Here is a 22,918-nt window from a genome sequence, read left to right as displayed (position 1 = left end):
CCCTACATGCTGAGTAAAGTGTCAGACTCAGAGGAGAACTGTCCTCAGCCTGTGCCCCACAGGAACAGTAATGATAGCCAACTTTATTTGATCACCTACTCAAGACCAGACATGGCCTCAGATGCTTCTCATGGGTTATCTCATGTTATTGTCACAAAACCCCAATATGGTAGGTACTATTATTATGCCCCTTCACAGATGGAGAAATGGAGGCACAGGAGGTTAACTGATTTGCCCAGGGTCCTAGAGGTGAGTAAGTGACAGCATCAAGATTTGAACCCAGGCCAACTGGCTCTGAAGCTCACACCTCTCAACTCCTGGGTGCTAAACCCCATCACAGGACATGCTAGTGTCTGTGTGTGTGTGTGTGTGTGTGTGTGTGTGTGTGTGTCTGTGTGTGTGTGTGTGTGTGTGTGCGCACATGCACACAAGAAAAGCAGAAGCTGCGAACGTCAGGGTCCTGCCTCCATGTCCACACCACTGTCCACTCCACTGCAGGTGGCTTACTAGTTCCACCAGGACCATACAGCTCTTCTAACTCCTTGTAGGCTGCAGACTTAGGTGGAAGGAGGGGTCCCAGAGGAAATGTGACTGCTCTTCTCTAGAAACCTCCCCCTTTCCCAGAATCCAGGGATGTGAAAATGATGCCAGTAGGTTCTGGGATACTGTGGAGCCAGCATGCCTTACGTTTCAGCAGCACCTAGGCTAAGAAGACACATTCTATGTAAAGTTGATATGAAAAGGGGAAATGGAAAGAGAAGGGAGAGCTTATTGCCAAGAAGTCATCATAGACCCCAAAGGCTCAGATGGAAGAGACCTCTGAGCCCACACCTTGTTTTACAGTTGGAGAAGTTGAGGCAAGAAAGACCAAAGGCCTTTACCACTGTGACAGAGCCCAGTGCCATTTTTTAAAAAGAAAGAAAGGCAGGCACTGTGTGGTGCTTATGATGAGTCAGGTGCTTTATAAGTGTTTTCTCAGCGTCACAACACGCTATGAGGTTATCACCACCCTCACGGCACAAAAGAGAGCCTTAAGACTCAGAGAGCTTCAGTATCCTGCCCAAGGTAGCACAGGTGGGGAAGCTGGAGCCAGAGGTGACCCAGGTCTCTCTAGGGCACAGGACCTCACCGCCCCGCCCCCACACCACGCTGACTTGCCTACAAAGGGCACTCAGTAGATGCTCTTTGCATCTCACAGTTGCCGTCTTGTGGCATCAGTCAAGTCCCTTAAACTCTCAGCCACTTCCTTCTCTGTAAAAGGGATGTAACTACCTCTGTTTCCCAGGCTGGCGAGAAGCTCTGATGAGAACAAATGAGAGAAAAACACCTGACTCTGATCTTTGGTTTCTTCCTTACCTGTCACCCTTCCCTGCTGGTTGTTGTGTGACCCAAGCCTGGCCCTGACCTCTCTCAATGTCAGAATTCTATCCTGTTTAAGACGATTAAAGATACTCAGAGCTGAAAGAATCTTAGAGACAATGTATTATTATTGTTCTTACTAATAGCTATTATTGATTAATGAAGTACTGTCTGCCAGGACCTTTGCTAAGAATTGCGTATGCGTTATCTCACTTAAAGCCCATTATACAGATGAGGAAATTGAGGTAGAGAGGATGCACTCCTTGTCCAAGCTTATACAAGCTAGGAATGGCTGAGTTGACATTTTTCTCTGGGTCTGTGTTGCCCCACGATCCCTGCTTTTAAACTACTGAACCAGATTGACTTCTCATTTACATAATTATCTAATAATTATTATCCTAATGATTATCCACTTACTCCATGTCCAACACCATTCAAACGGAAACACTGAAGCATGGAAACACTAACGTGTATTCCCTGAGCACTGATCCAGAGACTTCTCTCTGTTGCCACACTGAGTGTTCCCATCCCCAATCCATCAGGAGCCTGCAGATAATATAGAAACAGAATAAAAACGAGGTAAAGAGAGTTGCCTCTTTATAAACACGACATTTTCCCCCTGCTCTATTTGTCATTGTCACCTGACCCCACAGACCCTGCTGAGATGGATCCCTGTTTCTGTCCGCAGGTCTTTACCGTGTTTTTTACGGCTGAAATGGTCTTCAAAATTATAGCGTTTGATCCCTACTATTACTTCCAGAAGAAGTGGAACATCTTTGATTGCATCATCGTCACAGTGAGCCTGATAGAGCTGGGTGCGGTCAGGAAGGGGAGCCTGACGGTGCTGCGGACCTTCCGCCTGGTAAGGTACTCTCTTGGCAACTTGGGGAACCTCCACGTGGACATCCAAGGAGGCTCCCCGCTGGAAACGGACTCTGTCCTTTGGGGACCCCACCAGCCAGCTTCCTCTTCCTCTTCGTTCCCTGTGGGAGGAGGCAGGGCATGGTTCCTGGGAGCCAGAGATGGGGTGCTTTGCACTTACTCAAAGTGGGGATGTGCCCTTTCCTCTCTGGGCCTGGGTCCCCTCATCTGCGCTAAGAGGAGACTTCACCCTCTTGTTCTCTTACCAAATAACAGTAAATGATAGTCATAGCAACTACTCTTTCTTGAGTTCTGACAATGCATGAAGCACAGAGCTAAACCCTTGACATAACACATTTCATTTTATGCTTACATCACCCTGAGAGAGTTGCTTTTACTATCACCACAGATAGATGAGGGAAACAGACAGAGTGGTTAAATGATGGCCCAAAGTCTCCCCGCTGCTGAGTGAGCCTCAGACCTGCATTTCAAAGCCAGGCTGCCTGACTCCAGAGTCCCAGCTCTGATCATCCTCTGATTCCCTTGGTCCCCAAATCACAGCCCCAGTGTCTCACCCACCTCAAAAACTGCCTCCTACTAGCCTCCCATCCTGGCTCTTCTCCCAACTCAGCTCCAGGATGCCTTCTGCAGGATGCGTTCCCTTATTCTTAACAAAAGAGATGTCCCCCTGATGTCTGTGTCTGTAAGGCAAGTCACCCACCTTGTTTTATTTCTTCAAGAATATCGTGGCCCCTGCACTTTATTTTAGAATCAATTTGCCAAGTTACATACACACAAAATTGTTGGGTTTAGGGGTTTTTTTCTATTAGGACTGCAGTAATTTATAGATCAGTTTGGGAAGAAATATAACCTTTATGTTATGTAGTCTTCTGATCCACAAAAATGGCACACAATCTATTTATTTCAGTCTTTCAATAGTTTTATAATTTCTCCATAAGGGACTTCCTGCATATCTTTTGCTAGATTTCTTCCTAGATATTCCCTAGTTCATTACACTATTTCAAATGAAACGTCTTTTTAAATGTTCTTTTCTGGGGTTTGGGTTGTTTTTTTGTTTGTTTGTTTTGGTTTTTTGCTAGCACTTTGCTATTTAATATTTTTGGATCCAGATAGCTCTGTTATTAATTCTCATGACTTATCTATGCAATCTTTTAAATTTGTTAACAGAATCATATCATATGCAAATGATGAGTTTTGTTTCTTCTTTTCTAATTCTTTTACCATTTGGTTCTTTTTATTACATTTCTGTGCTGGTTAGTACACTGCAGAAAAGATGTGTTAATAGCACACATTTTTGCTGTTTTCCTGATCTCAAAGAAAATGCTTTCAGTATTTCAGCAAGTCTGATATTTGTGGCAGGTTTTTTAAGAAGATTTTTTTAAAAACTCCTTTATCAGTTTAGAAAGTTCTCTTTTTTGTTTGTTTGTTTTTGTTTTTGTTTTTTTTGCGGTACGCGGGCCTCTCACAGTTGTGGCCTCTCCCATTGCGGAGCACAGGCTCCAGATGCGCAGGCTCAGCGGCCACGACTCACGGGCCCAGCCGATCCGCGGCACGTGGGATCTTCCCGGACCGGGGCACAAACCCGCGTCCCCTGCATCGGCAGGCGGACTCTCAACCACTGCGCCACCAGGGAAGCCCAGAAGTTCTCTTTTGTTAAGAATATTAATCATGAATGGATGTTTAATTTTATCAGACAGTTGTTCTGCATGATTAAGATAATCACATGATTTTCTCTAATCTGTTAAAGCAGTGAATTATACTAATTGATTTTCTAATGTTAAATAAACTTTGCATTCCTGGGATAAACCCAACTTGATCGGGATACACTTTTTATACATTGGAAGATTCAGTTTGCTAATAATTAAAAAAATATTTTGCCTCCATATCGATCAGTAATATTTGGCCTGTAATTTTCCTTACTTGCATTGTCCTTGCTAGGTTTTAGTATCTAGGCATCAAGGTTATGCTAATCTCCGTAAAAAGAAGTGAGGAATATTCCTCTTCTTCTACAGCCAATCTTTGGGTAAGACTGGAATTATTGTTTCTTGTAAGTTTGGTAGAATTCACTAATTAAGCCATCCGTAAGTCAAGATTTTTCATTACTGATTTAATTTTCTTAATAGCTGTGAAACTACTCAGATTTTCAATTTCTCAAATTGGTTTTGGTAAGTTATTGATTTTCTAAAAAAATTTCCTACTTATCTAAATTTTTAATTTTATTGACTTTAAGTTGTATATGCTATGCTGTTACATTTTAATGCTCCATATCACATGTACTTATGTTATCCTTTTCTTTCTTTAAAAATAGTCATTTTTGCTTTCTTTTATCTATTTTTATTAGTCTCGCCAAAGATCGTCAATTTAATGTCTTTTCAAAGAACCATCTATTAGCTTGTCGATCCTCTCTACTTCATTGGTGTTTTCTATTTCAATTAATCCTGCATCTTATCTTAATTGCAGCTTACATTCCACATATTTTTTTCTTTACTAACTTCTTAGGATGGAATTTTCAGCCTATTTCCTTTTCCAATATATTCATTGAAGACTTCAATTTCCTTCTAAGAACTGCTTTAATATGTAGAATTTTCCTTATTTTATTTATTTATTTTTTAAAAATATTTATTTATTTATTTTTGGCTGAATTGGGTCTTTGTTGCTATGCGCAGGCTTCCTCTAGTTGCAGTGAGTGGGGGCTACTCTTCGTCGTGGTGTGCGGGCTTCTTACTGTGGTGGCTTCTCTTGTTGCGGAGCATGGGCTCTAGGCGTGCGGGCTTCAGTAGTTGTGGCTCGTGGCCTCTAGAGCGCAGGCTCAGTAGCTGCAGCGCACAGGCTTAGTTGCTCCGCGGCATGTGGGATCCTCGCGGACCAGGGCTTGAGCCCGTGTCCCCTGCATTGGCAGGCGGATTCTTAACCACTGTGCCACCAGGGAAGCCCCAGAATTTTCCTTATTGTTTGGTTCTAAATATTTCCTAATTTCAAATTTGATTCATTCTTTGACTCAAAGGCTAATTAGAAGCATGGTTCTTAATTTTGAAATGTATGTGGTATTTCTAGTTATCTTTATGCCATTGAGTTCTAGCTTAATTGTATTATACTCAGAAAACATACACTGTATGATTTTAATGCTTTTAAATTTATTGATAATCTCATTTTGGCTCAGTATAGTGAAAATGTTCCTTATGCACTTGAAAAGAATGCGTCTTCTGCAGTTGTATGGTGCAATACTCTGCATATACATCCATTGGGTAGAGAAAGTTCATTGTGTAGTCCAGATATTCTATATCCCTGCTTATTTTTGTCTGCTTGTTTTAGCAATTACTGAGATGGTAGTGTATAAAAATATCTTTCACTATGATTACGGCATGATGTTTCTCCTTACGGTTCTATCTGGAGGCTATGTTATTAAATGCATACATATTTTAAGTTATTATATCTTCCCAGTGGAGCGAAATTTTTATCAGTGAGAATTGACCTTGTTCATCCCTAGAAATGCTTTTTGCCTTAAAAGTCTCTTTTGCCTGATAGTAATTAAACAACTCTTCTTTTAGTTTGGAATTTGCCTGATATATCTGTATCTATCCTTTTACTTCCAGCCTTTGCATATCTTTAAGGTTGTTATATGTCTACTGTAAATAGTATGCAGTCAGATTTTGGATTCTTATTCAATCCACTCTGTCTTCTAACCAAAGCATTTAGCCTACTTATTTTATTGTGAATACTGATATATTTGGATGTGTGTCTATCATTATATTCTCGGTTTTCTATTTGTTTCCTCTGTTCTAGCATTTTTGTTCTCTCTCTTCTTGATTTATTTTGGACTGCTTGTTTTTCCTTCTTCCATTTTCCTCCTTTATTGGTTTGGAAACTAAATACTCTGTTTTTATACTTTGAGTGGTTACCTTAGAAATGACAGCATGTATTGTTAACTTAAAGTCAAAAGTTAGCTAAAATCTTTACTTTTCAGGACAACTTTTTACTCCAGTTACCCCTTCCCAACTTACTATCGTGTTAATTATTTTAATTTTATCTTGTTTTTAAAAAGCTATATGACTTAATTGATGATAAATAATTCCAGATTTGTACAAACACTACTGAAAATTCAGTAGCTTAGCCCAATAAAGGTTTATTCCTCTCTCATGTCATAGTCTGATGCAAGCCAGTCAGCTCTAGGTGGGACTCCTTCTAGAAGTGACTGTGCCATATCTGAAGGCCTGTACAACCTTCAAAGCTTGCCTCCTGCTTGTGGAAAGATGGCAAAGTTTACACAGTCAAAGGCTTTTTTAGTCAGGGCTCATGGTTTCTTTTGCAATACAATTCCTTCAAAACTTAGATGGTTTCAGACCTCTGTGTGTGTTATACATCCAGAGTGCTTTCTTTGACAAAGTTCTCAGTTCCGCTTTGTTTCTTTGCTCTCTTGTCCCCCTGCCTCTCTCTGCCTCAAATGGTGGCTACACCATTAATAGCATCTTTGCTAAGATGTGCTTCATTTCATTGAAAAATTTAACTGGTCTTGAACTCATAAAGACTTAATCCCATTGCTCACTCTTTGAGATCTAAAGCAATGTACTTCCCTAAACATTCAAGACTCTAAACTTCTGGATTATTTTATTTTATTTAAGTATAGTTGATTTGCAATGTTGTGTTAATTTCTGCTGTACAGCAAAGTGACTCAGTTATACATTAAACTTCTGGATTCTATTTCCTTTTATTTCTTATCAATCAACAAAATATTCCCTGAACTCAGCTCTTTCTTGTAATGTCTTGACAAACGTAACCAACTACAACTGACACATGATACTAAGGTTCTGTTTTACAGACCCTTTGCCTAGTGCTACTGGTTCATGATCTGCTCCAGAATTATTGCAGACAATCATTTTGCCCCTGCAACACAGATCAACACTTTCCAAGGATTCTTGTATCAGTTTCCTTGTTGTATACCACGTGATCACTAAGCCAGTGCCACATATCCAATGTGCTGAAATGGCTCTCTGCAATGTACCAATTTCTACATTACTCAAGAGAAGTACAACTAGTTGTAATGACAATCTCTAAATCTGTGAGTTAACATAATAGAGGTTTCTGTTTACAGCATATTCAGTGCTGGTTGGGAAACTCTCCTGGTTTGTCTGCTCCAAGTAGTGACTCAGTGACTCAGGATGGTGTGATGTCACCACCATCTTCAATGGGTGGCCTCCATGGTGGCCATAGGAGGGGAAGAGAAAGTGCATGATGTTCTATGGCTCTTCCTGAAAGTAGTGTACATTACTTCTGTCTCCACCTCCATTCCATCAGCCAGAACCCAATAATATGACCTCAACTATTTGCAAGTAAAGTGGGAAAACAGTCTTCCTTTGTGTCTGAGAGGAGTAAAAGTGAATGGTGACCATATAGCCAGTCTCTGCCCTATCCCGTGAAACTTTACTGTTGTGTCCATTCAATGTTTGTTTAGATTCACTCTCATACTTAGCACTTCCTTGCTGTTTATCCATTCTTGCACATAATACGTTCCTTCTGGGATCACTTTCTTTCCGCCTGAAGTGCGTCATTTAGAATTTCTTTCAGTGAGTGCCTTCTGGCAGTAACCTCTCTCAGTTTTATCTAAAATTTGCCGTTCAATTTGCCCTTATCTTTTTTTTTCTTTTTAATTTGGTTGTGCCGGGTCTTAGTTGCGGCAGGAGGGCTCCTTAGTTGTGGCATGAGAACTCTTAGTTGTGGCATGCATGTGGGATTTGGGTCCCTGACCAGGGATCGAACCCGGGCCCCCTGCATTGGGAGCACAGAGTCTTAACCACTGCGCCACCAGTGAAGTCCCATGCCCTTGTCTTGAGAGATATTTCTTATGGGATCTTGCCTTAATGGTGGGAGAAATTCCCGTTATACTGTCTACCTTAGGCAGCCCTGTGATGTGTTTCCTGATTGCTGTGCCTCATGAGACCATTAAAACTTATGCTCAGATTCATCAGTTTTGCAAATGTCTTCAGAGAAAAGCTGACTTCAGCAATCTGTTTATATCTCTGAATTCCCATAGTTATTTAATTTTTGGCTAAAGAATTACTTTATTGACAGATCATTAATGCACTTAAAATTTTATTATCTAGCATTTTTAGTAACTTTTTGATGGAAAGGGGAACCCAAGGGGGATCCAATATAGTCTACCATATTACTCCAACTTCTGATATTCTTCACAAGTTCAAGGCCCATTTTATCACCAAGTGGTGACCTCCTCAGTAGAGGGCAGATGTTAGACTTGCCTTGCATTCTATTCCAAAAGTAAAGCATCCTCATTAAAATAAGTTCCAGATTAGATCTAAGGTGAACACAGACCGCCCCCATCACAAAGAAAAATATGTATGGAGCTTCCTGCATAAGAGGATTAAACCTTGGGACTTATTGCTGTGTTGGGTGATAAAACTGCTGCGACTGTGTCCAGCACAGCATACCAGCTCCTTGGCCAGAGCCTGGCTCTTAGTAAGGGCTCCATAAATACCCCATGACAGCTGAGCTCACATATTTCTTTCTAACAAATTAGAGAACCACACAAATGTATTTTTTAAATGTTTAGACATCTTTATGCATGGTGCTTTTGTTCTCCTGTGGGACTTAGCACATTTGGGTTTACAGTGAAGACTTTCTGGGTCTTTGCCTTATCTCTGCAACTAAACCATTAGTTCCATGAGGACAGGAGTCCACAGACTTCTCTCCATATACCTCACAGGCTAGTACATTGCTACGTATGTGCGTGGCTAGTGTCCAACAAAGTAGGTAGATTGGTTGGTCAATTAAATAAACATATGAATCCCAGGTTCATGAAATCACAGATACTTGCCATTTCAGAGATGGTGGGGGTAGAAGATGTTGTCCAAGGCCTCAGGATGAGAAATGTCCCAAGATGATGGGTAGCCAATACCTCTCAAATGCAGCGGGTTGTGCCCTACCTGCAGGAAGCTAGGCTCTCTTCAGGTCAAAGGTGGGCTCTTCTCACACATTTATGAGCTCCATCATACCCCACTGCACCCCATAGAATAAATCTACATTCAGGAGGCTTGTGGCTATAAAACAGAGTATACCTCACATGACCAACACCCCACTGTGAGACCCCTGACTTTGCCATAGTCAGTGGAGCACATTAGTAGTACATAGGGACCATAGCGGGTTGGTCATATTTTTGAGTAACTGGTGACATACGAAGAAAGGGCTTTGAAAGCAGCTTCCAGGGATCAACCCATGTTAATGGAATGAGCTACCTTGTGCTTTTTTTGTTTCTGGCCAAGACTTGAGATAAAAGGTGATGGAAGCAGCCACCAGGACCTGACACGGTCTCTGTTTCTTTGCAGCTGCGGGTCTTCAAGCTGGCCAAGTCATGGCCGACCTTAAACACGCTCATCAAGATCATCGGCAACTCGGTGGGGGCTCTGGGGAACCTCACCATCATCCTGGCCATCATTGTCTTCGTCTTTGCTCTGGTTGGCAAGCAGCTCCTCGGGGACAACTACCGTGACAACCGGCGCAAAATCTCAGCACCCAACGAAGAATGGCCACGCTGGCACATGCACGACTTCTTCCACTCCTTCCTCATCGTCTTCCGGATCCTCTGTGGAGAGTGGATTGAGAACATGTGGGCCTGCATGGAAGTCGGCCAGAAGTCCATCTGCCTCATCCTTTTCTTGACGGTTATGGTGCTGGGCAACCTGGTGGTGAGTGCATGGGCAATGCCGGAGACTTCCATGTTACCCTAGAAAGTTTGACATTGCACATGTCTTGCCCACATTGAACCTCCCTGACTGAAAAGTCTTCACACTTTTCCAAGTTGTGCGGGACACATAAGAACTATCTGTTGGGAAGCAGCTGGAATAAGCCCATATGACAGAGCAGGAAAGACCTGATGTAGAATCCCAGCTCCACCTCTAGTAAAGTTGGGTGACCCAGCACAAGAGACAGTCTCCCAAGCTTTAATTTCCTTAAAATCAAGAAAACAGTGCTTACTTATGGGCTTACTGGGAGAATTAAATTACAGGAACAACATACACAAATTGCCTAGTGCAGTTTCTGGGCCAAGGCAGGAAGTCAATAAATGGTAGCTGTTAGTTGTTGAAGGAAAATTTCCCTTCCCCATTCTAGGGTTCTCAGAAGGTATTTCTGTGTGGAGGGCGGGGAGTAGAGTTACATAAGTTCTAGCTAGGAGCAGGAGGGTAGGCACAATGGGACAAGAGGAGGGAGAGGAGCTGGATCATGGACAACATCCAATGCCATGACAATAACAAAATCCACTCTCAGGTTTGGGGGGAGCCCCTCTGGAGGACTTTCTCCCAATTGGCCCCAGCACCCCTTCTCTGGCCCAGTCTGGCTCCTTGTCCTCAGTTGTCTCCACTCCCTCAAGTTCTGGGTGCCTTTGCTCTCCCAGCCTTGACCAGGGTGAGGGGAGGGTGTTACTTTTAGGAACCCCTTTCTTTTTTTTTTTTAATTGAAGTATAGTTGATTTACAATATTGTGTTAGTTTCAGATGTACAGAATAGTGATTTGGTTTTTCTCCATTATAGATGATTACAAGAAGTTGAGTATAATTCCATGTGCTATACTGTAAATCTTTGTTGCTTATCTATTTTATGTATAGTAGTTTGTATCTGTTGATCCCATACTCCTAATATATCCCTCTCCCCTACCTTTCCCCTTTGGTAACCATAAGTTTGTTTTCTATGTCTGTAAGTCTGTCTCTGTTTTGTATATAAATTCATTTGTATTGTTTTTTAGATTCCACATATAAGTGATATCATATAGTAATTTTCTTTCTCTGTCTGACTTATTTCACTAAGCATTATATTCTTTAGGTCCATCCATGTTGTTGCAAATGGCAGTATTTCATTCTTTTTATGGATGAGTAATATTCCATTGTATATGTAGACCACATCTTCTTAAGCCAGTTGTCTACTGATGGGCACTTGGGTTGCTTCCGTGTCTTGCAGGAGCCCCTTTCTTATTGCCCTGGAAGTCAACCACCTTGAATTCTTTTCCCATAAGAGTTTTACAGATAAGAGAAAGCTAAACCAAGAGAGGGGATGAAAAAACAAATCCAGACTCTTCAAAGTCTTTCCCAACAGGGTCCCTGAGCCAGAGGTGCCTTCTGCCTGCTCCCCCTAGTAGGGGGCTGGACAAAACTCCTTTCTTCCAGGCTGAGCTCCCCATCCCTGCAGTGACACAGAGGCCCCTGACCCTGAGGCAGGATGTTTGCCTTTCCGAGCACTTTTACATCCTCCTGCCATTTCCCCTTCACAACCACTCTGACAGGTAGGGGGTCCCCACTCCCTTCTTAAGGGGGAAGGACACGAAGTTGGAAGCAGAGAGGAGATGTGCCCAGGATCCCAGAGTGAGCAATAGAGCCCAGGGTATGGCTGATGAGGGTGGTCCTGGGCAGGCCCATGCCTGCTCCTCTCTGTTGTCCCTGAATGTCCCTTTGCTCAGCAGGGGTGACCCTCCTCTATGGTGGAGAATGTGCTTCCAAGCCTTGTCCACGTGAAGCAAGTTGCTTGGGGCATCCCCGAGGCTCCTCTCACTTGCTGTCAGAAGGTCTGTTCCCCCAAGAAGGAAAGCATCTTGGGTGGGCAGGGAGAGGCCCCAGTGTGGCTGTCCTGCCACCCAGCTGCTGACCTGGTGGGCCACGGAGGGGGTCAGCTCATCGATTGAGTGATCTTCCTTTCCACGCCTTCTCTCCAGGTGCTTAACCTGTTCATTGCCCTGCTGCTGAACTCCTTCAGCACCGACAACCTCACAGCCCCAGAGGACGACGGGGAGGTGAACAACCTGCAGGTGGCCCTAGCGAGGATCCAGGTGTTAGGCCGGCGCACCAAGAAGGCCCTTTGCAGCTTCCTCAACTGGCCCTTCTTGCTCCCCCCGCCCAAGGCAGAGCCCCAGCTGGTGGTGAAACTCCCACTCTCCACCTCCAAAGCTGAGAACCACATTACTGCTGACACGGCTGCGGAGAGTCCTGGAGGGCTTCTGGCTCCCAGAGGCCCCAGGGATGACCACAGTGACTTCATCACCAATCCTAACATATGGGTCTCTGTGCCCATTGCCGAGGGCGAGTCTGACCTCGATGACTTGGAGGATGATGGTGAGGAGGATGCTCAGAGCACCCAGCAGGAAGTGATCCCCCAAGGGCAGGTGAGAGTTCTCCCACGGGACAGCCACAGGAAGCAGGGAGGGGACTTAGGGCTGGAGTGACAAGGGGCAGTAGGGAAATTTTGATGAAGAGGTTTTCCAACCTCAGGGCTGGCACAGCCTTGAAGAGCCCCAGGCAAGCCCGGCATGAGACCCCTTCACATAAGGAAGCACAGGCCATGCCAAGCTTTCTGGAGGAGGTGACATTTAATCCGAGCCCGGAAGAAAGGGTCAGAATTCACCAGGCAAGCAGGGAGCAGGGGCACTGCTTGAGCCCCAGGCCACTTGGAGTTGCTTGAAATTGTCTTTCATATAGCTGCCCCATTTGCTCCACCCAACCCAGGCTCTGTGCAGGAGGTGCTAATAAGATTGCTCTAAGAACAGGATGTTGTCCAAGAGCAAGTCTCGTCTCATCTTCGCCAGCAGCCTAAAAAGTCCTGATCATTATGTGACTCATTCATCCAGCTTTTCCCGACAGGGGATGTCACAGGGAAATGACACTTGTTCCTTTGGCACCAAAGAATTTGAAGCATATTTTGGGGTAATATATATATTTTTAAATGCTTTGCATAGTTCCTTTCTACCTTAAGCTGATAAATCAACCCTCGTTAACCTCTTCTCAACAACTCAGGGCATGCACGTCTCCACAATGTAGGAAGGCAGGGGTCCCTGTGGGACCCGGGGACAGAGCGCTGCTGGCCAGACCACTAAGTGGCCTCAGACAGCTGTGCTTTGAGTCTGTAGCTCTTCCCTAGCCTCCGTCCCTTGCAGCTGTCACTGCTCTTATGTTCCAGCAGCTGCTGTTATCAGCTGCCATATTTTACATGCCTTTGTCTGGGTGACAGCCGAGGGCAGGGCGTCACCATCCCCAGAGTAAAGGACATAAACTCTGTGACGCTGTCTCCACTCAGAGTCATTTTCAATTACTTTGGGGGTTCTTGGGGTCTCCAGAGGGCAAAGTTCACTACCACTCTGACCCCTGGACAAGTGATAATGGTCATGGCTAACATCTATGGAGCCAAGCACTGCTTGTGAAGTGCTTCACAAGTATGAACATATTTAGTCATCAAAATAACCAAATGAAGTCGATCTTGCCTTCTCAAGTTTGCAGATGGGAAAAATGAAAATAAGAGAGGTTAAATAACTTGCCTAGTGTCACACAGCTTGTAAGTAATGACACCAAATATTACACACAGATCTATCTGGCTCTATGTATGTATGTTCCTTGCATATATTAGGTCCTTGGCTCTGGCAGATGATGATGTGCAATATCTCTTCAAAGTTAGAATTGGTTAGCTGAGGGTGGGCCCAGGTACCCAAGTTGGGGCTTTCTCTCACTAGCAGGAGCAGCTGCAACAAGTCGGGAGATATGAGGACCACCTGCCACCCAGGAGCTCAGGTTCTGGAATGTCCTCTGAGGACCTGGCTCCATACCTAGGTGAGAAGTGGAAAGACGAGGCTCCTGCTCAGGGCCCTACAGAGGTAGGTATGTGAGCTTCCTGGAGAGGTTAAACAGCCTGCCGGACAATGACAAGTGGGATGGAGGGGACTGGAAGATAGGGCTGGGTGTGGGGTATTCCAGACTACACTCAAGAGTGGAGGCTCATGTCTCATCTTGGGAATTTTTAAAGTCCTTCCAAACCTCTGGGCTAATCAGCATGATTTCACCGGGAAGAATGAGCTTCCATAGACTGGGGGACCGAGGACCTGTTCCTCAACCTCTCTGAGCCTCCGTGTCTCCATCTGGGAAGCTAAGTGGTAATGGCTACTTGGTAGGATTCTTTTGAAGCTTCAATGAGATGCTGCTTGTCAAATGTTTAGCTCCTGCCTGAAATGGAATAAGTGCCCAGAAAATGACAGCCAAGAAAAAAGGAAACAAAAGACAGTGCACAGAGAAAGTTAAGTATCTTTCAGAGCCAGCAGATAAAAGTCAGAGTTGCTGTGGGTGAGGGAGTCTTCCCTGTGACCGTCTCCCACCTCCCACCCCCGCTTTCTGTTGTCCACACTGTCTTCTCGGGCCAAAAGCAGACTGGTGCCGGGGAGAGGCTATCTGTACCGAGTGCTGTACTGACAGACTTACATAGACTGAGCAGGAAGAAGATCTCATAAGAGGTAAAAATAAACTTGGTGGTTTCATTACAAATCTTTAAAGAAAACAAGCTACATTGAAAGAGGTATCTCTAAAGATTTAGCATCTGTAATAGCACTGTATTAAATGCAAGACGTTAACTTGACACCTAGCCACTGAGTGCCGATGGTGACAGGCACCGGGTAAGCAAAGATAAGGAAGACATAATTCATCCCAAAGTTATCAAGCCCATCAGCTTGAGGAGTGCCAGCCGCTGGCTGTGTGCCTCTGGGCAAGGCTGACCCAGCGGGGTGAGAGAAGAGGGTGGGATGAGAAGGGATTTGAGGGCTCTGGGTGAACACCAGCCTCTTGATTCCAGTTGGGTGAGGGTTGCCATCTTCTACACGTGGAGAACGTGTTTCTGCTGAGCATTCTAAGGACTCCCCTGGCTAGTTTTCTCTACTCGGTGTTTTCCGTACACTACCGCTGGGGGTTGTTTTTGTTTTGATTTTGTCCATGACCCTAGCCAGGCAGGGAGGGTCTGACAGTGACAGATGGGGACCCACCCCACCATTTGGGTTCATTAGCCAAGCGATCAGGTTTACTAATATGAGAGCAGCTTCAGCTCCTAATTGAATTCATCTGGAGACATTATAGGGCTGAAGCTGCCAGGAGGGCAACAGGGCCCCTGCAACATTGCTCCATGATTAAATATTCAAGCCCAGTGAAGGCTGAGAGTCTTTATGGGTGTAATTACCGTGTCTCGGGCCATCGCCAGCCCTCCATCAGGGGCCTGGAGTTTTAAAGCCTCACACAGCAGAACCTCTGGGGCTCTTCAGAGAGTATGACTGTTCTGGGGCTCAGCTGGCAAGGCACTGAAACAGAAGGGATGCCGTGGTGGGTCCAGCTCTGAGGGGCTCTCTCTGCATCTCGGAGCTCTGAGCCAGTCGGACCTGTGGTGACAGTGTGCAGATTCACTGGGCCCTTCAGAGAGCTGGGTTCACTGCCGGGGCTTCTGCCCTGCAGGGAGTGGACGACACCAGCTCCTCAGAGGGCAGCACTGTGGACTGCCTGGATCTTGGGGAGATCCTGAGGAAGATCCCTGAGCTGGCGGATGACCTCGATGAGCCAGATGACTGCTTCACAGAAGGTAGAGTGGCAGCCACAGACCTCCTCCACTTGACATTCATTAGGGCCAGAATCCAGCTCAGCAAGTACTCATCTGGTCACCTCTGTGTCCAGGGTTCTGGCCTGGGGTCCAGGGGAGACAGGCAAGCAGTACCCATTGCTCCTCACTCCCAGGCTTGAGGGCCCAGCATCAAACACAGATGCCAGACTCGCAGCAGCTGACTGGTGGGCTCTGCATCTCATGCCACGTCAGACCTGGCAAACAGATGCCCTGCCTTCCTCATCACCCTCGAAAACACCTCACTGAGTTATAAACCAGCCCTCTTGAGGTTGAAAGGGAAAAGGTAGCCACCACCATAAGCTCTTGACTTGGGACATAAAAGGACCCAGAGGAGGGCCATGATGCACCTGTGTCCCTGCATCTCCTATGTGACTCTTAAAGGCAGAACCTGCACCTTACTCTTCTTTTTCCTCAATGTTTAGAACAGTGAAGCCTGTTATATTCTCAGTAGATACTTGTGCAATAAGTGAATAAACATATAGTTCATACTATGAAAGTAAGTGTGGCCTAAATAATTAAACAAAGAACCCACTTAATTGAGTTTCCACTTTCACGTGACCCTGAGCTGGGCTGCCCCCAGGCCCCATTCCAGCCATGTGGAGACCCCCCCAGTTCAGCACAGGCTCAAGGCATAGCCCCTCAGACACCCCCAGGCTCAGGCCCCATGTCTTGGCAAAGCTCCAGAGAAGGTGGGATAAGGATAAGGACTATGCTATCATCTGTAGGGAGGAAGATGCCTGGGAGGAGGTGAGAGTGGGCAAGACCAGTGGTGGAGAGGGACACCTGAAGGGCACGATGGAGAGACCGCCTGAAAGGGACCCCACTTCTCTCATAATCCAGGAACGAATTCTTTTCCAAAATAGCGGCAAGTGGGTTTCCCTGCAGAGTGGTTTCCCTTCAGGGCTGGAGTCAAAACATGCCTCCTTTACTAGTGGGACATCACTCACCAGCAGTCCCCTCTCCCCACAGGCTGCATTCGCCACTGTCCCTGCTGCAAAGTGAACAGCTCCAAGTTTCCATGGGCCATGGGCTGGCAGGTGCGCAAGACCTGCTACGTCATTGTGGAGCATAGCTGGTTCGAGAGCTTTATCGTCTTCATGATCCTGCTCAGCAGTGGAGCGCTGGTAAGCGGAGGTAGGGGTTCCATGCCACAAAGCCCTCCAGGTGGGGTCTCCACCATCCAAAGGCCCTGGAGCTGCAGCAGTGGGTTCCCCTGATTCCTGGGCTGAAAGTCCCCAACGTGTGGCTGGAAGGCAAGCTGCAGCCCAGCACAAGGACTCCTCTTAGCAGGAGGGCTTAGCAGTAGGTGCTTGAGGGGCCCATGTCATGGCCTGTTACACCGGGCTGCTTGGATTTCAAGCAGTGAGTGTATACATCCCACTTTATTGTTGGGGAAACTGACACTCACAGGGTTTATGGGACTTGTCCAAGGTTACCCAGCTTGTCAGTAGGAAAACCTAACTTTGCCTTCATTTGATCCCAAAGTCCCTGATTTTCCACCTTCTGACCTCCCAACACACTGCCCTTTTCTGAGGGCCTAGTACAAAAAGGACCATCCTTCCCTGCCCTATCAAGCCGCTTACAAGTACTGCTATCACTCACTCAAAGTGCATGGCAAATCATTACAACGGCACTTCTCAAAATTTAATCAGCCGGGGAACTTGTTAAAATGCAGATTCTGATTCAGTAGATCGGGGGTGGGGCCTGAGAATTTGCATTTCCAACAAGCTCCCACGTGATGCTGCCACTGGTCCACAGGCCACACTTTGAATAACAAGGCCTTACAGTCCTCTAGATTCTGAGTTAAGAGACACTTCCTAAGCCCCTTGCTGGGTGTCGAGCTTTGTAGGACAAGGAAGGATGTTCTCTCTGCACCATGGCGTAGGCTCATTACACAGTCTCAACTAATTTTCCCCACGAACCAAGGTAGACGTAGACACAGGAAGGGAGTCATCCTTGGCTGTCCACATTTTATGGATGAGGACGTCACAGCCTAAAGACACGGAGGGACCTGCCCAGGCTCCCAGCTCATTAGTTAAAGGGAGGACTAGCATCCCACTCTCTTGATTCATGGTTCCCAGTGTTTCCACTTGCCTTTTGCTCCCTGTGTGCCATTTACTCCCTGAAAACAATCTACTGACCATCTGGACACTCACTTAAATGCCATATTTCCCAGGAAGGGAACCCAAACTGCTCAGGGTGTTGTCTCAGCCTTAGGGAGGAGCAAAGGCAGGTGAGAAGGTTTGATCTGAGAGGTGGAAGGAAAGCTAGGCCAGCAAGGGCACAAAGCTGAGGGAGAAAAGTCTCACAGAGCAGGCTGGGCTGCCATCTTGGAGAGGGGGTGGCAGCGTCTGATGGTGCCCACTGCCCTGGCACAGGGTGGTGACGGCCCCCCTAGAATAGCAGTCTCAGCACAGTCCTGAGTGCAGAGGCCACACTGCAGGGCAAAGGGAGGCTGGGCAGTGCCTTCTCCACACCTACCCTTCCCTCTGTCCTGCAAATGATAACCTCAGTCATTTGATGAGGACTAAGTGCTTTCTTCATCACCTCCTTCCCTTGCCCCTCTACTCCCCTTCTCCACACACCCCTGCTGCTCCCCTGCCCTCCCCTCCTGGCAGGGAGCTCACATCCTAAACCAGCTGCTGGCCCCACCCCAGTGTTCTCCCTCCCCTCCCCATCTCCTTCCCCAAGGGACTGAACTGGCTGGCACCAAATTTAGTCTGCCTTATGCTTTAACTTTGAGTACGTTTTAAAAAAAAAATAGCATGAGTTTTTATCTGACAAAGTAAAGAGAAAAAAAAATACTTGGAAATTATGGGAAAATGCAAAGAAAAAATACCACCTATTTTCCTATCACTCAAAGAGAATCTCACTTTGAAAACATTTTGGTGCATTTCCTTCCCATCTTTCTTATGCATGTAATACATAAATATTACAAAACGGAAACCACATTTGTGCATTCTGTAATTTCTCAGTAAATTTTCTCAGTAATATGGTCCTCCTACCTCATTAAATGGCTGCAATGTAACTAACCCCCAAGCTCACTCCTAATAAGCATTGAATATCCTATGCACACTCCTTTGGAAACGTTGGCTTATTTCCCGTCTTAGGTCTAGCTTTAGAAGTAGAACCAGAAGCAGGAATTCTTGTGCAGTTTGTGGAGGGTGTGCTTTGAGCTGGAGCATGTGAAGGAAGTAGGACAGAACAGGGAATGGAGCTGAGAAAAGACATGGGTTCCCATGAAGCCCAGCCTCAACCTGATCCCACAGGAACTCTGAAGCATAAAGGGCCTCACGGGACTGTCCCACCTTGAGGCAAGGGGATGGTCAGACACTGGCTGCGGCTGCCCCCAGAGGGGTGATATAGTCTCCTAAGGCGGAGGCACTTCCCTTCAGCCCAGGGACGTGTGCTCAGGCAACAGGGGCATTCACCAGCCTTTAGCAACCAACGTTCACAGCAGCTGGGGATGGTCATACTGGCTCCTTAAACAGGATCTAGGTGGGACACCAACAACATCTAGTGTCCTTAGGATACATTCTTGAAGGCAGAATTGCTGGATTTCTAAAAGCTTTGAGTCATATTACCAAGTTGGGGGTCCCAAAAACTGAACCAGTTTTCACTCTGCCCAGCTGTATATGAGAGTAGCTGATTCCCCACAGCCAAGCTGACTGCGGGGCTCCCCGCCACCATCCACTCCCACCCATGCCCTTTCCTCTTCATCAATCTGATAAAAGAAAAATGGCATCTTCTCTTCATTTGAATTTCCTTGATTACCAATGAAATGCAGCATTCTTTTTCAGAGTTCACTGGTGAGTCTAACTTTCATTTTCGCGAACATCCTTTGTTGCTTTTATTTTTAAACTAAGTCACTGTTAGCAATCCCTTTGGTTCACTTCCAAAATCCAATTAGAGAAGGTTTCCTTTCTCACTTGTGTTCAGCTTCGCTGCAAAGTATAAGCAGGGCTGTGTGTCCCTGTTGGCTCCGAGGAAGTCCTCGTTTGTATCTCGCAGGGCCTCCTCCACTACCCCACCCTACCTCCCAGAGCAGAGAAAAAAAATGATGCAGGCAAACTGGTTACCAAAGCTCTCTCAGGGGCTGACTGGGTCCTTCCCTGTCCCTGGGCCCCAGTGCTGTGGGTCTAGGCCGCCTACCATTTTGCTCTTTTCCTTCCAGGCCTTTGAAGATTTTTACCTTGACCAGAAGCCCACGGTGAAGGCCTTGCTGGAGTACACCGACAGGGTGTTCACGTTTATCTTTGTGTTTGAGATGCTGCTCAAATGGGTGGCCTATGGCTTTAAAAGTTACTTCACCAATGCCTGGTGCTGGCTGGACTTCCTCATCGTGAACGTGAGTGTCTCAGTGGGCACTTGTGGGCTTTGGGGTCCTTTCCCCTGGCTGATGGCTGCAACTAATGCAAAGGAAGCTTGGAGGCCTGGCCTTCAAGGGTGACTCCAAAGAGAAGTCTTAGCAAGGGGTCTGAGAATAACCCTGCATACCTGTGATCCAGGTAAGATCCAGGCAGTACATGATTCCAACACAACAGTGACACTCAGGTGAGTCTTCAGTTCCTAGGTCTCCATCCAGAAAGGCCACTTACTACCTCTGTATTTTACATCCAAAGCAAGATGGCACATGACCTTGCATCCATTGTCAGGGCTTCTAGACCTAGGGATACTGAGGACTTCCTGGCACAGAGAACCTGCCCTGCCACTGACTCAATGATCCCCAGCCCTGGCTGCACTTTAGAATCACTTGGGAAGCTCTTAAGAACACAGTGAACAAACACTACTCTTCCCAGAGATTGGGGTCTTACTGGTCCTGGGTGGAGTCCATGCATCAGTATTTTGTAAAATCCCCTGGGCATGTCCAATGTGTAGACAGGATTGAGAACCACTGAGCTTAAACCACTGGTGTCTCCCCAGTGGCACTAAAAGGGGCAAAGTGTCCCTTTGGAGAGGTGATGAGCTGGAGCTCATGTGTTCAGATGAACCTGTGGCCACTAGCCCAGCATTAGGGGATTTACCAAGTGCCTCCCACACATTAAACTTGAGATTCCTCAAAGGTGTGAGGAGACCATCCTCAATAAAGTCTCCTAAGAGCTCTCCTAGCCCCCAAAGCCCGGAGTGAGCTCCTCCTCCTCTTAGCCATACAGTCCTCTATCTATCCAGGCCCTTGCAGTCTTGGCTTTTCAGGATGGCTGCCTGAGCTATTTGTTCACTGCTGCACGTCTGAGGGTCCCTGCAGGTGGGGGAGGCACGTGCTATGTTTGCCTCTGCTTCCCACACTCCCACAGCCACTGGTGCCAAGGTCTGCACATCAGAGGTGTTAGGAAATGTGTCTGTATTTGGTGCTTGCCTCCTGAAGCTGGATGGGGTCCAGTTCAGAACATTCTGTCCAGCCTCCTGTGTTGGCAGGTCCTCCACAGCAGGTCTGTGCACCTAATTCTCTTCTTTCCTGATACCAATGCGCTAGCAGCATCAGGCCACTGTACCACAGGGATTAGCTGTGAGGCCTGCAATCTGAGTCACAGGTGATAATTTTGTGCATATCATATAATTATTCATAAATGAAAGGAAAATTTTATTCCAGCTACCCACTCTTGTTAGGGGCAGTCACTCCTAAGTAGGTCTCACTAGTTTCAGTCCTGATCCCCTGATGTGGTCACCCACTCATCCATCCATCCATCTGCCTACTAATTCTTCCTTCTGACCATCCATCCCTCCTTCCATCTATCCAACCACTCACCCTTCCTTTTTCCTTCCTTTTAAACATCCATTCATGTTTACTTCTTCTGTTTATCCTGTCAGTCCTCTCCTTCCATCCATCTATTCTCACTCTTCTTTCCCTCCTCCCTTCTGCCCACCTATTCATCCTAACCTTCCTTCCATCCCTCTATCAATCTGTCCTTAACACTTCTATCTTTCTATCTTTTGACTTGTCTTTATATTGAACTATCCAGTCATCTAACCTTCTATTCACTCATCCAAGCACCTTCCATCCAATTTTCCTTCTGTTCACACATTTTCCATCTTTCTATTCTTCCTTTACCTCATCAGTCTATCCTTCCTTTCTTCCACCCATCTGTCCACTCACCTCTTTTTCTTCCATTCATCCATCCACCCACCCATTCTTCCATCCAGTCAATCTTCCATCATTCTCTAATCTCTTCCATTCCTCTACCCATCTCTCTATCTTTTCATTCATCCATCATTTATCCAGCCATCCATCCTTCCCCAATTCATCCATCCCATTCATCCACTATCCATGATTTTATATTTTATCTTTCTTCTTTGCTTTCTTTCTTCCATTCTTCCTTTCAACCCTCATATCCATCTTTGTATCATTTAGTCCATTCTTCTATCCAACCATCATTCAACTTTCCATCAAGATTTCTTCCTTCTTTCTTTCCTTCCTTCCATCCATCCATCCCAACATGCCTCTCTCTATTTTTTCAATTTATCAAATGCTTCTTTATATCAATAACTACTACATATAGGATTGTTTTATGAAGTGCTCTGGGGGGGATAGAAGCCAAGAAATAAAAATTCCCTATCTCCAGGAGTTTATACTTTACTCTTCCAGCAGATAGGACAACAGAGAGAAATAAACATATGATAAGGGAGGATGTGGTGAGCACTGCTGGAAATAGTTAGTGTCTTAGGGACACATGAACCTGCTTCCACTCTGGGGGTGGGGTAGCTGAGCAGGCTTCATATAGGAGGTGGCATTAGATATAAGGCTTAAAATGAGCAGGAGCAACAAGGTGCAACAAGGACTGGGGGTGGTCAATCTTAATTAAAGAAGGACCCTGGGCAAAGGCACAGACACAGGTACGTTTAGGGAACAACTTGGTTTGGGTAGGATACGTGGGTGAAATATGACTGGAAAAGCAGGCTGTGGCCATATAATACAGGCTAAGGAGTCTGGAGCTTATCCTGTGATGATAAAGCATCAGTGAAGGTTGGGAGTAAGAGAGAAACATGATCATAATCAAATTTGCAGAGGAGAATGGATGGGATGGATGCAATACGGGAGCCTAGAGACCAGTTGGGAGGCTTGTGGCTTGAGCAGTGGGAATGGAGCTGGGCTTGGATGGGAGGGCTTTGCTGGAGAGGCCCCAGCTCCTAATTGCCCCAACTGCAGATTTTGCACATGAGGCAGCCTTCCCAGGGGCTGAGCAAAAGACTGAACAGGGTCCAGCATGGAACTGGCCCCAAACCTCCTGCTCTCACTTAGCCAGGCAGCTGGGTGCCACCTGCTGGTGTCT

At 46.0% G+C, this 22,918-nt stretch overlaps 1 protein-coding gene across 1 annotated transcript in view; it reads left to right on the top strand.

Moving 5' to 3' along the window:
* Positions 1 to 22,918, top strand: part of SCN10A (sodium voltage-gated channel alpha subunit 10) — a 78,235-nt gene that overhangs the window by 41,278 nt on the left and 14,039 nt on the right. Inside the window, exons 14-20 of the mRNA XM_007468152.1 lie at positions 2,048 to 2,221; positions 9,576 to 9,935; positions 11,950 to 12,396; positions 13,735 to 13,875; positions 15,488 to 15,611; positions 16,620 to 16,774; positions 19,825 to 19,998. Of these exons, the coding sequence (XP_007468214.1) occupies positions 2,048 to 2,221; positions 9,576 to 9,935; positions 11,950 to 12,396; positions 13,735 to 13,875; positions 15,488 to 15,611; positions 16,620 to 16,774; positions 19,825 to 19,998 (1,575 nt within the window). The remainder of the gene's footprint in view (positions 1 to 2,047; positions 2,222 to 9,575; positions 9,936 to 11,949; positions 12,397 to 13,734; positions 13,876 to 15,487; positions 15,612 to 16,619; positions 16,775 to 19,824; positions 19,999 to 22,918) is intronic.

The sequence above is a fragment of the Lipotes vexillifer genome, unplaced genomic scaffold (genome assembly GCF_000442215.2).
Source record: "Lipotes vexillifer unplaced genomic scaffold, Lipotes_vexillifer_v1.1 scaffold1770, whole genome shotgun sequence".
Taxonomy (NCBI): Eukaryota; Metazoa; Chordata; class Mammalia; order Artiodactyla; family Lipotidae; genus Lipotes; species Lipotes vexillifer.
This window is presented reverse-complemented; position numbering and strand designations above follow the sequence as displayed.